Here is a 14849-nt window from a genome sequence, read left to right on the forward strand (position 1 = left end):
GCTCCTTCCTTGCTAAATGGGTGACCTTGGATGTCTTACCCTCATTGCCCCATCTGAAAAACCCAGATAATAACCATAAGCTGCATCCCATGAGTATTCCTGATGGGATCATATATGCCAGCATAGTGGTTTAGACACAGCCGTAAGGAGGCAGACCTAGGTTCAAATGGCTGTGTGACCTCAAGCAAGCCACTTCACCTCTCTGAGCCCCAGGTTCTTCATCTTAAAATGAGAATAATAATGAGTGCCCTCCTGCGTGATGATCCTGTGATATACCTCAAGTGTTTTGCACAGTGCCTGGTGCTTGGTAAGTGCTCAGTAAACAGTAGCTGTGATTAACTCTTAAAGAGCTGGATGCATGGTAGGCCAAGGTTTGGGGAGTGATGAGATGGAGAGTAGAAGGCCAATTTCTTCCACTGATACAGGAATCCTAGCAGAGAAGGGCTCCTGGGAAACTGAAGCCCCGGAGCACCCTCTGCAGGCCGAGCACCAAACTTCCTCGGGGGAGAAGGCTCTCAGAAAAGGTCTGTCTGGGCCCCAGCTGCCCTCACACTTTGCCGTCCCCTTTCATTCCATGGCGGGTGGCACTGGTGCTTGGGGGAAGCTGCCTGACTATGGCCACCCAGCGGGCAGCTGGACCCAGGCCTGCAACTCCACGTTCGCCTTTTCCCAGCCTGGGAGCCGCCTCCCTGGACTGAAGTCATCTTCACTTTCTGGTCCCAGAGAGGGTCCTCTGGGAGACCCCCAGGGCTCATCTGCCCCCCAAAGTCCCTCAGAAGCCCTCCTGGAAACCCAGCTTCCCAAACTCATTTGACAACAGACTTCCACCTTCCTCCAGTGCTTTCCTTGGAACATTCGGCGGGAAACACTGAGCTGAGCCGCTACCAGCCTGTGAGGCCTTTGTCTGTGTCTCATCCAGTTAGGCTCCAGGAGCAGCTCCTGTGGCCAAAGAGCTGGGGGCACTGGAGGAAAAATGGACACCAGGAGGCCAGCCTCGCTGTCTTCCCATGGACTGTCCAACATGTGATTGCTGAGCCTGCCGTCTGGCCATGGGCTAGGTGGTTGGGGAGGTCGCAGCGGGGAAGACAGGCAGGGGCAGTGGAAATGGCACCAACCTGGGGTCCCACAGAACCCCAACTCTACCACTTAATACCTGGTCTAGTCACCAATCTTTCCTAGTGTAAACTCCCATCTACAAAACGGTGCTGTTGACATGCCTCAAAGGTTCCTTGCAGTAAAGATTAAATGTGTTCCTATGGTCTGTAATTAGATATGATCAATACTCATGATGACCACCACCAACTGAGCTCTTGCTCATTTAATCCTCACACAGCCCTGTTGCCATGGTTATACCCATATTACAGAAGAAGAAACTGGGATGTGAAGCTCAAAGAAGGAAAAGCACATGTAGTGAGAAATGGATCTTGGGTACAAAGCTAGCTCAACCTGAAACCAAAATCTGAGCCCTAGCAGTGGCTGGTCTTAGAAGCAAGATAAGACCTGGCCAGAGGTATCTCTAAATGAAAGAGATATGGGCATTCAGATGAGGGTTAAGTCCCACATCTTGGATGCAGTTGGGAAGGCTTCCTGGGAGAGGTAGCATTTACGAAGGGCCTTGAAGAATGGGCAGAATAAATGAAGTAGAGAATGGAAGAGGGTTGCACAGAGGCATAGGCGTAAATTCTGCAGTGTATTCTGGGGGTGGCAAGCACCGTGTCCTGGTGAGTTAAAGCCTGGGGCACGCAGAACGGCACTGATGGGATGAAGCTGGAAAGAGAGCTCAGGGTCAGACGCCAAGCAGTCCAGATGCCAGGGTGGGCACTTGGGCTTGGCAAGATGCTTACCCCTGCTGCTAGGCCAGGCCCCGGCCAGAGTTCCAGCTGAAGCCTGGTTTTATAGGAAGGCAGCTTTAGCCCAGAAGCCTCCCAGATCTCAACACACTTCCCGTACAGTGTGGCATTAGCCAAAGAAGATGTGAGTGAGAGGAGCGAGCCAGGGAAGCTGCTAGCTCTTGGAGAGACTGTGCAGTCCAAGTTGGTGGGCAACTGTCCTGTGGCATGAGGATGGCAATCCTGTTGTCAGTCTCTCTCTCACACACGCCCACCCTTTCCAGGACAGTGTCCACACCACGAGGCCCATGTGCACGCTGCAGCCAGGGTCAGGAAGGGAGAATGGAAGGCTGACCAACAGGGCCCTCTCTGTGCCAGGGAGTGGGCCAGGCCTTTCCCTGACTCCATCACGAAGCCTCCCAGCGGCTGGGAGGTGGAATTTTTCTTCCTAGATGCCTTTGACAGATGTGGCTTCTGACACTCAAGAAGGTTAAACCATGATGGACCTGTGGTCATGTGGTAGTGAGCAGCAGAACCAGACCCCAGGCTGGCCGACCCCTGACCTTCACTCTGTCTGGCTTGGCACAGTGCTGGGCACTTGTCCCTAGGGGATGGGTAAGGGATTTGGGCCTGAGTCACAGGCTTTGAAGCTGGCAGCTGGATCCGTCAAGCCTCAGGGGCTCCAGGGGGAGGCTAGCCCCTGACTCACCCCCACACCCTTAGCCAGCCCCAGGCAGCTACCTCAGCTCTTGACCGCCCTCCTGCCTGCCAGAGCCTAGTTACACTGCTTCTGGGTCGTTCATGGCTCAGGATTCCCAGGAGTTGGGCAGGAAGGTCAACGCCTTTAGGCAAGGAGGTATCCCAGACACACCTCTGCTCAGGAATGTCAACTGAAATCACTGCGGGAACCCTGGCCTCCACCTGCCTGCTGGGCACCAAGCGAGATGATCCCGTCACCAGGCACTTATTTTTAGCTGACATTTAATTCTAGAATGAAGTGCTGTACTTCAGCCAGGCCCAGCCTCCTGGTAGCTCACCCCTTCCCAGAGGGGAAAGGCGGCCTGCTGGTGGGGTGCCGGGCACGCCTTTGAAAACATGGGTTCTAGGCAACTGTGTGGGTGTGACTGAAAAAATACCAGTGACATGTCTTGGCTGGTGGTGGCAGTGGGATGGAGGAGAACGTTGGGGTTCCAGCCCCTCCAAGTGCAGAGGCCCAGGCCTCAGAAGGAAGAGTCCAAGGATCCCAGTTTCTCAGATAAATCCAGGCCTGGCAGGGCCCCTTCTGGCATTTTTCCTCGGTTTCCTCCTCTGGGTAGAGGCCAAGGGCCCTTCCATCTCTGACTGCCTGATTTTTTTTCTTAAAGATTATCTCAAATCTTCATCATCAGAGCATTTGAAGACAGCATCAGGAAGGAAAAGGGACATGCCCTCCCTCATTAGAAGGGGTTTCCAGGTAAAGACATTGGGCTTTGTCTGGGGAGATGATGCCAACTTGCTGTGGCATTTGACATAGACCATGTGCCCAGGTCTGAGCTAAGCCCTGGGATGGGGATTCCAGAGGAGACCATGTCTCAATGAGTTCATTGTCTCAGTGGGGAGACATGCCTCTCACCAAGATAACCAAAACAGTGCTTCCAGGACAAGCATAATGTGCCATCCAAAGTTCTTTAAGATTTGACCCTTCTGACCTCTCCAACCTCCTCTCATGAAGGATAGTGAGAGTAATGCCTGGGAGGTTGGTTGAATGATGGATGGATAGAAGGATGGAAGAGTGAGTGGAAGGATGGATGGATGGGTGGGTGGATAGATGGGTAATTGGACTGGGGGGTGATAGGTAGATGGGAGGATCATTGGATAGACTTGGGTACAGACTGTTGGCCCCATAGCAGATGAGTATATGGAGAAAAGTTCTAGCCCTGGCTCTTGCTTATTGGAAGAGTCACTTTCTTTGGGTCCTCATCTGTAAAGTGAGAATAATGAGCCTAGCCTGGCCCCAGGTCTATTGTGGAATCTAATGAGATGAGAATGGACAGTTATGCCTACCTACAGGCTGCGACCACACCTCAGTCACTGGCCTCTTAGCATGAGCTATGTGCTGTTCACCTTAGGAGGGAGGTTCCCCATGGGCACAGCTGGGAACCTCCCTCTGTTCCTGTGCTCCCCACTTGTGTAGTCTGCATAGGGCTCTCTGTCTACTAAGAAAAAGGAAATGTCCCTGGAAAACAGTGGCTGCAGGAGGAGTCTGCAACAGGGTGGAGAGTTGGGAATGGGCAGCACACTGGAGGCATGTGGGGTTCAACGTGGAGGCACATTGGGCAAGTCACTTATTCCCTCTGAGCCTCAGTTTCCTCATTTGTAAAATAGGGACAAATGACAGTACCTATCTCATAGGTGTGTTTTGATTTTAATCAAGATAATAACACAGTGCTTGGAATATCTTAAGTGCTCAATAAACGGCTGTGTACCCCATCCCCCAAAAAACTAAGTCGGGAATTAGGTCCTTACCATTTTGGCAGTAACTAAAAAACTTGGAGTCCAGAGACTTCCATCCTGGGACACTGATTCCCTTCCTTGTTTCAAACAGCCCAGAACAGGACTCACATGGCCTCCTGACAAGCATACCTTGACTGAACAATATCTGCTCCCAGCTGAAATTCCAGCAGTTCCTTGGCCTCACCGACACTGTTCTGATTTTCCTTAGATTAATAACAAACAGGGCACATGCATTCTTCCTTTTAAAGTACAGTTTATTTTGGGAGATATAAATCCTAACAAACGGGCTGAGGTGGAGGGAGGAGGAGAAGTAACGAGGAGGTGTCCTCCGAGGAAAGCCTTGCAGACCAGGACCTGGTTCTGCCCAACTGAGGCTGCCCTTGGGGACACCCAGCGTGGGGACCGTGTCGTGGGCAGTGACGGGCCCTGCTGGCTCAGAGCGAGCCGTGGCCAATGGCAAGAGGCCCAGACCACCCACCAGGAAGAGGCCCTGAGGCTGAGTGGCCCAGGCCAGAGTGAGGACCTCCCCAACCCCCGGCTTAGGGGGTGAATGGGACAGGAATGTCTGAGCCCCTCAGTCCCTAAAGCCCCAGCCCAGGCCAGCCCCAGGGCCAAACCCTCCACAGTCCCCCATTTCCTACAGAGTCCTGATATCTCTGCCAGGCCAGCCCCTCTTCCCAGCTGCTCACTCTGCAAAGCCAGTATGGAATGTGCCTGCAACCAAGACACCGTGTCCCTTCTTCCATCAGGACTGCAGACAGAACTTTCAGAAACCTGGTGGGGCCAGGTGGTGACTGGGAGATGAGGGGCGTTCCAGAGAAGCACAGGAGCCATGCAGCCACCAAGTCTGCAGGGCTTACATCTGGGGGTTCTTAGCTTGGGTCAGGTTGGTTCTGAACATCATAGGCTGTCAAAGCTGAGAGGGGCTGTAGCCATCAAAGGGAAGGTGGGAAACTAAGGCCAGAGAAGGGACAGGGCTTGCCCAAAGCTGCATAGCTTAAAAGGCAGCGCTGAGACAGTCCCCTGGCCCAGGGCCTTGACTGGGACCCCAGGCACCTGCTGCAGCCTAGCCCTCCCCTTCCAGACAACATTCCCAGGACCTTGATCCTCATGCCTATTCATCTTTCCTCTCCAGGCATTGGCCACGGCTGCTGGACAGCGGCTCGGGGGAATCCTCTTTACTCTTAGTGTCAGGATTATAGAGGGAGTTGTGGGGTACAGAGGGAGATGGCCTAGCCCTGTCCCAGTGCCCCAGCCTTCTGGACAAGGGCATCCTTTCTGAAAGCCCTTCCCAAATGGACCCAGGATCTCAGGCTCAGCTTGGCCCCTGGGAGTGCTTCCCTGGTGTGCAGGAAAGGGCAGGGCTTGCTCAGGGGCCGATAGAACATACACAGTCCCACCACTGCTTTGAACAAGTTCTCCTCCACTTGGAACATCTTGGGAGTGAAGATTGGAAAGGATTTCCAGAAGAGCAGTTTCTCCCATGGCATCTCACCCAGAAATACACCAAAACTGCCCTCTTCTGCCAGTCTTTCTTCCCCCAGATCTCTCCTTCTTCGATTGGACTAGTACCAAGCAATAGGGGAGCAACTTATTTTGTGTGCAAAACAACTCCCTCTGAATTTTGACAGGTGAACCTTGGGTGAATCCCTGCACCTCTCACCACAGTATTTATACATCCAGGCAGGTAGCAGGGTCATGTCAGGGTTGGGGAGAGCAGCTGTAGGGTAATTGGTGAAAGCCAGAGCAGTGGGGACAGAGGGCCCTGCACCTGGGTCACCTAGGAGAAAAGAGAGTGTGTGGCCAGGCCAGCCAGGAGGGGCAGAGGCAGCTGTCGGGGCGCAGAGGATGGCACGGGTTGGGAGAGCTGGGGAGTGGGGAGTGGGGTGGCCCTGGCTATTTTTAACTAAGCTTAATTTTCTCTACCTGGAAACCAACGCTTGCCGGTGGGGTAGCACTGTTCCCGGAATGATTTCATCCCATAAGACCTGGGCTCACTCAGGTTCCTGGGGCAGGCCTCTCCATTTCACGGGAGCCCTGCTGCCCCAGCTCGAGCTGAGGGCAGGGAAGGAGGGAAACCAGAGCCCAGCAAGCTGCGGCTCCCTGCACTGACCCTGCAAGGCCGGGCCGGCTGCCCCTGCCCTGTCGTCATCCTCCTTTCACACCAGGGAGGGATCCTGTCTCCAGGTCCATTTAATTCTTCTATTATGTTTCCCAGACTTGGAGCCTCTGGTTCCCTATTGTCCTGCACAGGCATTTTGCATTTGTGTAAAGATTAGACACGTTAGAACCTTCGCTCTCACTCCCTCTGGTCTTTCTCTTTTACTTTCTCAAATCCGAGTTATTTCTTTCTCGCTAGGGGCAGCTTCCTTGTTTTCCCTCTCTCTCTCTACCTGCCTTTCTCTCCCCCCTGCTGGTTGTCCTCCCTACCCCAACCCCCTCCTCCTGCTCCCTGCTGACCTGCTTTTGCTTCTTTCTTCTCTTCATGGTTCAGTAGTTTGAATTCTCCATCCACCCCCAACCCTGCTTAATTCTGTATTTATATTCTCTCGGAGGCTAATAGAAATGACTGAAAGCATTGCACACCTCATTCCAGAAATACCCTTCTAAATTCTTAGAGAGGTGCAGTGCGGGGGGACAGCAATGAGCACTGCCTGGGAGTCACTTGAGGTTTGCTTGAGACCAAGATTCGGGTTCTAATGCTGGCCCTGCTGCTCCCTGTCACGTGACCTTGACCGGGCCGCTCCACTCAGAGCATCCACTTCCTCTTGGGCAATCACAGAGCTGATACGCAGAAGATAAAACAGCTGTCTCATGGCGTGGGGGTGAGGAGGCGTTGGAAGTGCCCTCAGCACACAGTGGGCATTCAGGAAAGGTTCGTTCCTGTTTCCACCGAGCCTGGCCCAGCCTCACGGAAGGAAGACAAAGCTGACCAGGTATCTCCCTCTGTTCACTTTGGCCAGACTTTGCCAGGATCTTACAATACCTGCACACACAGGTGCTCATACGTGCACGCACACACACATGCACTGCACATGCCCTAGGAAGAAGTAAAATTTCCCCTTTGGGGCTATCTCTTCACTCTTCATAAATATCTAATGACAAAAGAGCTGCTGAATATTGGAACTAAAACCGGGCAGCCTGGTATGTGAGGACCTGATGTCCACAGTGCCCAGCCAGGCATTTGTTCATTCGCTCCAGGCCTCCTACTTGAGCAGGAGGCCCTCTGGGCCCTGCCCACCCTGGTGATCTGTCCTCGCCATCGTTGGGGAGATGAGGCAGAGATCACCGTGACTCAGGCACGCACCGGGGCCGTAGGCTCCTGGAATTCCAAAGAATGTGTGGGCATCTCCTGTTGTGGCTGGAGAAGGGGGGCCAGAAGTTGCCAGGCAGGGAGGGAGGGCAGCCGCCAAGAGCTGCTCAGCTCAGCACCCAGTGCACCCCTCCTGTCCCCGGTGAGGCCTGGCTTCTGGGCCAGCAGAGGGGCTGGGAACAGAATGCCAGCCCCCAGGAGGCCTACCCTCTTCACCTTTTTTGCAGAAAGTAGCCACTGAGGTGAACCAAGACAGCTGTCATCTCCAGGGCCGCTTTGCGCCAGTGCCCACAGGGGCATCTTTGTGGTCTCTTTTTACAAAGAAGGGATGTCCCCAGGACACCCCAGGAGGGATGTCCTTGGCCATGGCTGCAAGCTGAGCAGCTTCCGAAAGGGACTAGGAGGGTTCCTGTCCCCAGGCTCTGGGCCAGGGAAGGAGAGGACCGTTCCTGGGTGAGGAGAGGATGGGGCAGCTCCGGGCTGGTCAGAGGAGTGAGCTGTGTCCTCTACTGAGGAAAGCAGGCCCAGAGAGGGCTCTGACCCGCCTGAAGCCACACAGCCCTGAGCTCCAGAAGGGGCATTCTAGCCTGGTGGCAGGGGGCAGGCGAGCCAGGAATTCTCCTCCAAGGAGTGGAAAAGGTTTTGCTCATGGGATCTCCCCCACTCCAAACTCAAGCTCTGGCCAAAACTTGTAGAACAACCACAGGGATGGTGGGGAGGAGACTTGGGGGCTCTTCGGGAGGGTGACTTGAGAAGCCCAGTGGGGCTGTGTGGGGCCCCTGGGAGCTGCAGGCAAGCCAGGATTCCCAGGGGTGCTCCTGGCTCCGTGGGAGGAGCCGGGCCTTCCCCCCTCGTCCCCCACCCCCACCGCACCCCGCGGAGGGCAGGGCGGGCCGGGAGCCTGCAAGGAGGCGGTGTCCCTGGCGCGCAGCCCGCCGGTGCATGGGGCAGGGCTGGATGGGCCGGGGCGGGGCGCCTGGTGCTATAAGAGGCGGCGCGCAGGGCACCGAGTCACTGCGCTCCCGGCCGGGCTGGGCGGCAGGACCTTGGCAACAGGCGCTGCCTGCTCCGCTCCAGCCTCGCGCTCCGCCGCCGCCATGGTCGCCGTGCCCACCGCCTGGTGCTCCATCGCTCTAGCCCTGCTCGTGGCTCTGCAGGAAGGTGAGCAACCTGGCCTCGCCCGCCGCTGCAACCTCTGGGTGGGTTCGCCGGTGCCTTCCACTGGGGCTGCTGAGCGCACTAAGCCGGCTAGGGTAGTATGGGGGCGGGGTCCCGGCGCCTGTCGCGCTCCCCAAGTGCAGCGGCGCAGCAGGTACTGGGCAGGGGCTGGCGCTTCCCACTTGGCTGCCCCGGCCTTCCCCCCACCCCCGGAGCAGAGCGGAGCTTCTAAGCAGGAAGAACGGCAACTTCCTCAGTTCTGCAAGAGGAGGGGCCCGGCTGATCGCCCCCAGCCCAGGCTGTCCCAGGCACCTTGACCCACCTGTTTGCCTCTCTCTCCCTCCTGCGCCTGCAGGGAAGGGCCAGGCCACTGCGGCCCCAGAACAGCCGGTGCCCCTGCCCCGTGTCCGAGGTGCCCACCTGCGGTCTCGACGTTGCTCCTGCAGCTCCTGGCTCGACAAGGAGTGCGTCTACTTCTGCCACTTGGACATCATCTGGGTGAACACTCCAGGGTGAGCTGCCGTGGGGAGCCAGGTGGGGTCTGCTAAGTGGGGGTTGCTGACATGCTGGGGAGTCTCTGATGTAGCCCGGCTCTCCTTGGGACTCCAGATGGGGGTATTGGGCTGATATCGATAGTTGCCCATTATTGTTTCCACTCTCACATGGGGGCTGACAAGCCTTGTAGAGACTTGTCTCCTGTGGCATCTCACTATATAGCCTGGTTAGGAAGCGTTGATCCCTTTTTCCAGATCAGGGCACGGAGACTCAGAGAGGTTAGGTGCCTTCCTCATGATCACACAGGAAGGTAGGGCAGAGACCCTATGCCAGACCATGCATGGCAGAACCCAGGCCCAGGTTTCCATGCTGCATTGCAGACGATTGCCATGCAGGCGTTGTTCTCCAAGAATGATACAATGAATGGCAGCACCTTGCCTTGACAGAGCCAGGCCCTGTGCCAAGCACTGCACGTGCATTACCATCTCATGAGCTCCCCAGTCACCCCAGGAGGCAGCTTCTGTCCCCAAATGGCAGATGAGGAGCTTGCCCTGTGTCACCTGGGGGAGTCGGGGTGGGAGCCCAGCGCTGTCTGCTCCACCGGCACCCCTGCTGCCTCAAGGCTATTGCATACCTCAAGTTGAAGTTTCTGTGTGTGTTTGTGTTTTTTTTTTCTTGCCCAAATTGCAAAAGGCAAGAGAAGCCCTGCACGTAAGCGTGTGTGGAGCTAATCCTCATCCAAACACTCACTCAGGGCGGGAACCCTGCCAGTCCCTGCGTGCTGGATCGACCTCCCAGTCATTACAACTTCAACCACATTGTCTAAAATTAGCTCGGTGACCCACAGGTGCTGCTCCGCGGGCCATGGGTCCCCTGCCCTGCCCTCTGGCTGCCTTGGCCAAACTCTGATTCGGAAATCAATTCCACCTGACGATTCTGCACAGCCCCATCCCCACCCCCACACAATATTTTAAAACCCAAGCCCTAAGGCACATTTGTTGCCCCTCCAACCAAGTCCGGTGAGGGCAGCCCAGTTCTGAGCCTGTGTGCTTGCTCACTGCTGTGAAATGGGGGGTACCTTCCTGCCCTCCAGGGCTAGCAGAGGGGTTCTTTGAGATCAGGGGGACCAGCCTGGCTCTGTCAGCCTGAGTTCCTGTCTGGGAGGGGAGCAGAATTGGATGGTCTCCCCAGTTTCTGACCAAGAGTGGGACCACCATTTCCACAGCCTTCCCCCCTCAGGCTGGGAGCTCTGGCTGAGCTGAACCTGGGGGTGGGGGGGACAGAGGCTCGAGAGGGAGGGGTTTTGTCCGGGGCCACCCAGCTCCCGTGGAGGCCTCTGCAACAGTCAGTGGCAGGGCTTCTGGAGGTCAGGGGCAGCACCCTTTCCCTGCCACCCTGGTGGCATGGGGGGCTGTCGCAGAGGGCAGTGTGGACAGTCCCGCCTCGCCCGTGGTCGGGGTTTATCTAATCTCCTTTCTCTCTTTCTCTCTCCCTCCCTCCACCCTCCTGCCACTACCTTGCTGGCTTCGGGCCCACAGACAGACAGCGCCTTACGGCCTGGGAAACCCGCCAAGACGCCGGCGCCGCTCCCTGCCAAGGCGCTGCGAGTGCTCCAGGGCCGGGGACCCCGCCTGTGCCACCTTCTGCCATCGAAGGCCATGGTAGGTGGGCTCCCAGCCTGCAGGGCCAGGGGCTGCTGCTCACCTGGACCCCCCCCCCCTCAGGGAGCAGGGTGCCCAGGAGCCTCAGCAGAGGGGCAGAGGGGCTGGTAGGGGGTGAGCATGCTCCGCAGGGCCCCAGGCCAGCGGAGGGGCGGGCAGCACGGCTTCCTGTGAGCACCCAGTCACCCCTGACTCCCTCCCACTGCTCGGCACTGGGGGCTTCTGAGCATTCTCGTCCCCACTCCTGAGCGGGAGGGACTCTCCCCTGTGACAGTAGGGGCTGCTCAGGCCCACAGACGGAGCAAGACTTGTCCTGTCTGGCCACACTAGTTAGAAGGCGAGCTGGGTTCTCAGCCTTGGTCTGTCTGACCGAGCCCGCCTGACTTTGGATTCCAATCTGAGGCCTCGGGGGACTTTGGAGCTTGCTCTGCGGAGAAACAACATCTGGAATTGGGAGGCCTTGGCACCTTCCCAGAGTTGTCACAGAGTTGCTGGGGGCCTTTGCCGAATCCCCTAACTGCCCCTGGGCCTCAGTCTTCCCATCTGTTAAATGGGGGGGCACTTTGTTCCTTCCCTCCTCCACTTGGAGCATTTGGGAAAAGCAGGAACTGGCTTCCCAGGCCAGAGCTCCAGTTCAAATGATGGTTTACAAAAAACTCCTCCTCCAGGGCTCAAGCTGTTGCCCCTGCCTCAGTTTCCCCTGCAAAAAGCCCTACTCAGGTGCAGGTGGCCAGATTCTGGGAAGGCCAGCCACCCAGCTGCCTCTTTCTGAGGCTAAAAATACATTCCTGGTAGCTCAGTTTTCCTAAGTCCCCACCCTGCCTGGGAAGGGGAGGCTACCAGGTGCACAGGTTTGGAAATAGATCTGGGGGGCGGGGTGGGGCCTGGGCTGGGCCTACGGCCAAGAGGCCACGGGGCCCTGGACAGCCCCTCACGTGGGACTTCATGTCATTCATTCAGGGATGAGGCCGTGGCAGTCCCCAGCAGTCAGTACCCTATGGACAAGTTCCAGGCAGCCAAGACATGGGCCACCGCAGGGGAGCTCCTCCAGCAGCTGAGGTAAGGGACGCTCTCTCTGACCGAGCACCTCCTGGATGCCTTGCTCCACTTGTTCTCCATGTGAGGCAGGATTGGGTCCCCACCGGGCAGCTAAGAGAACTGAGGCTCAAAGAGGCGAACCCTCTTGCCCAAGGGCACATAGCTGCCAGCGGCATCTGCCACATGCTGGGGTCTGGAAGGGTGGACTGCCCAGTCTGCTACCTTACTCTTGCCCCAGACTGGATCTCCTCCCTGGTGGCCTGGGCATGGCTCAATTTGTGACCTGGCATGCAGCTGGTGTCCATGAATAATTCATGCTCAAGCAAACTGACTTGAAAATAGAAACCTGGCATCTGGCCATGTCATGTATTGGCCTCTGGAACCAGGACTGCCTGCTTTGAACCCCAGCCCTGCCATACACAAGCTTTGTGACCTTGGACCTGTCACTTGACTTCTCTGTGCTTCAGTTCCCTACTTTTTGAAAATAGGGACGGTAGTGCTCTCCAGCTCCCAGGTGATTGTGAGGATTAAATGGGTTGGCACATATGAAGCATGTGGGCAGTGCCGGGGACCCAGGGGCAGCTCTGAGCTGCTGACCATTCTTCTATCTGTTGCTAATATTTGAGTCAATGCAGAAAAATTGAAGAAATGGCAGAAAGGGGGGATGGACAGGAACCGGCATAGACTTAGAAGCTCTCCTATGATGAAAGAAACCAGGATAAGACTTCACAAGCGCACAGCACTTCATAGTGCACAAAGAGCTTGCTTTGCTGACCTCATACTCCCCCGGCTAAAGCAGGTTGCCTGTTTTTATTTTACACACTGAGAAAGGAGCTTGGAGAGATTGAGACAATTGCCCAAGTCCCCATAGCTGGGAATGGAAACCAGCCATCAGGCTCCCGGGCTAGAACGCTATGAGCCAGGACCTGGCCCCCAGATGATACCAGCGTCCTGGTCAGAGTCCCCGCCAGGGTGCCAGCCACGTTCGCAGGGCCGCCCGGGACCCGTGTTTGTCTGGGCCAGCCAGAAAGCACAGCCTTGAGACGGCCCTTGAAGAAGGGGTGGTACTTGAGTGAGTGGCGCCTGGGGGAGGGGAAAGGTAGATCGACAGGTAGGAAGGCCATGAGCAAAAGGAGAGCAGTGGGAAGGCAGATCCCAGGCACCCGCTGGACTGTTCTTAGCTGCCCAGTCATTCCGATGGCAGTGGGCACTGTGGAGGGTTGGCTGGGTCCAAGCCCCTATGGCGGGGAAGCTTCTGGGCCGGTTCCGGCCTGCCAATCCTGTGCAGGCTTTTTCTGGGTCAGGAGACCACCATCTGACGCCAGGGCAGCCGTGGTCCCAGGGTTCTGGTCCCTAGGACCCCTACCCTACACAGGGCGCTCAGTCCATACCCCTGAGATGCTAAGTTGACCTTTCTTGATTCCCAGGGACATTTCTGCAGCCAAGATGCACCGTGTCAGGCAACAGCAAGAGGCAATAAGGGAGCCCAGACCCACACCCCCCACGCGGAGGAAGAGATAGCGCTGGGCGCCGCAGGAACGTTGGGAAGGAAGCCTGTGTGGAGATGAGAGGAGAGGGGCAAGCCGGGGCCTGTGGAAGAGCGGCTACCTGTTTCCTGGGGATGGAGCCATGGTCCCAGCAAGCTGGACCCTCTCGCTGGGATTGGTGCACGCTCCACGCCCTGGTGAGGGAGTGCCCCCCAAGGCAGCTCCGTGCCCTCACACTGCCCAGGAAAGCCCTCAGCCCCCGGACTTCTGAGAGGCCTCCTGGCTCGAGGCCCACAGCCCTGCTGACAGGACCTGCGTGGAGGAGTGTGTGAACTTGTGGCCGTGCCCTGAGGGGGCGTCCTGTCCCTCGGCAGCAAACCAGGAGCCACTGTGCAGCAGGTGGATGCTCATGCCTCAGCCAGCCCTGGAGGCTGGACGGGGTGCCCCCGAGGTCTGGTTCCCAGCGGCCTCCATCTGTCCTCTCCAGCTCTTCCCGCCCAAAGTCCTCAGGACACTCTTGGTGAGAAGGGCCTCTCAGCTTCATCTGTCTGTACATAACTTATTTGCTATAAGAACTTTGAGAACTCCAATTATTTATTTTAATGTATTTTTTTAGACTTTCAGTTATTTACCTGCAAACTGTATTTGTAATAAACAAGGAAATGGTGCTCTGGTGTTTTGTGGTGGCTGAGGGAGGTGCGAGGAGTCCCCTCTCTGGAAGGGGCTGCTTGGAAGTTAGGGGGACACAAGAAGGGGAAGAAGGGGCTGGAATCGGGTGGCTGGAACCTTGGAGCCCCCTCCCCACCCTCGCGGGACATCCTGGGCTGCTAACTTGCTCTCGGAGCTTCGCCTAGCACGTGCCCGAACAGCCATTTGCAGATTTGACGTTCAGAATTCTGGAAACTTTGTTCCCACCCAACTAGAGCCGGATGTCCAGGCCTTTCCCAAGACATGCCTGGTAGGAGCCAAGAGTGCGAGGGTACTGGGACCCACTTCTCTTCCTGCTGCCCTGTCCCACCAGGGGCCGTTGTGGAGCCCAGTGCAAATCTGTCCAGTAAGGGGTGGGACTGAGGGATTCCGAGGCTGTGTGCTGCCCAGGTGGTCAGCAATTGGGGCTGTGGTAGGGAGGGGGCCACAGCCTGGTCTTGGCCTTGCCCCTCACCTGGGGCCTTGGGTGGAACCCTGCTAGAGGTTTGATGCTCCTCTGACAGCAGAGGTCCAGGGCCCCTGGACAGGGGCTGCCAGTCCTGCCAAGGCCCAAGCAGCAGCCCATCTGAGCCCCAGGAGCCACCCACAGCGAGGGCCACCCCTCCAGGCAGCACCCTGAGCCCACAGCCTCCCTCTCCAACCCCCCTGAGGGCAAGCTGGGAGCGAC

General features: G+C 56.9%; 1 protein-coding gene across 1 annotated transcript; it reads left to right on the forward strand.

Moving 5' to 3' along the window:
• The first annotated feature begins 8717 nt into the window (after window positions 1–8717).
• On the forward strand, window positions 8718–14142 carry EDN2 (endothelin 2). Its single transcript, XM_004462234.5, has 5 exons — window positions 8718–8796; window positions 9149–9305; window positions 10827–10949; window positions 11910–12008; window positions 13415–14142. The coding sequence occupies exons 1-5, from the start codon at window positions 8733–8735 to the stop codon at window positions 13506–13508; spliced, it is 537 nt and encodes a 178-aa protein (XP_004462291.1). The 5' UTR covers window positions 8718–8732; the 3' UTR covers window positions 13509–14142.
• The last annotated feature ends 707 nt before the right edge of the window (window positions 14143–14849 follow it).

Source organism: Dasypus novemcinctus, chromosome 9, assembly GCF_030445035.2.
Source record: "Dasypus novemcinctus isolate mDasNov1 chromosome 9, mDasNov1.1.hap2, whole genome shotgun sequence".
Classification (NCBI taxonomy): Eukaryota; Metazoa; Chordata; class Mammalia; order Cingulata; family Dasypodidae; genus Dasypus; species Dasypus novemcinctus.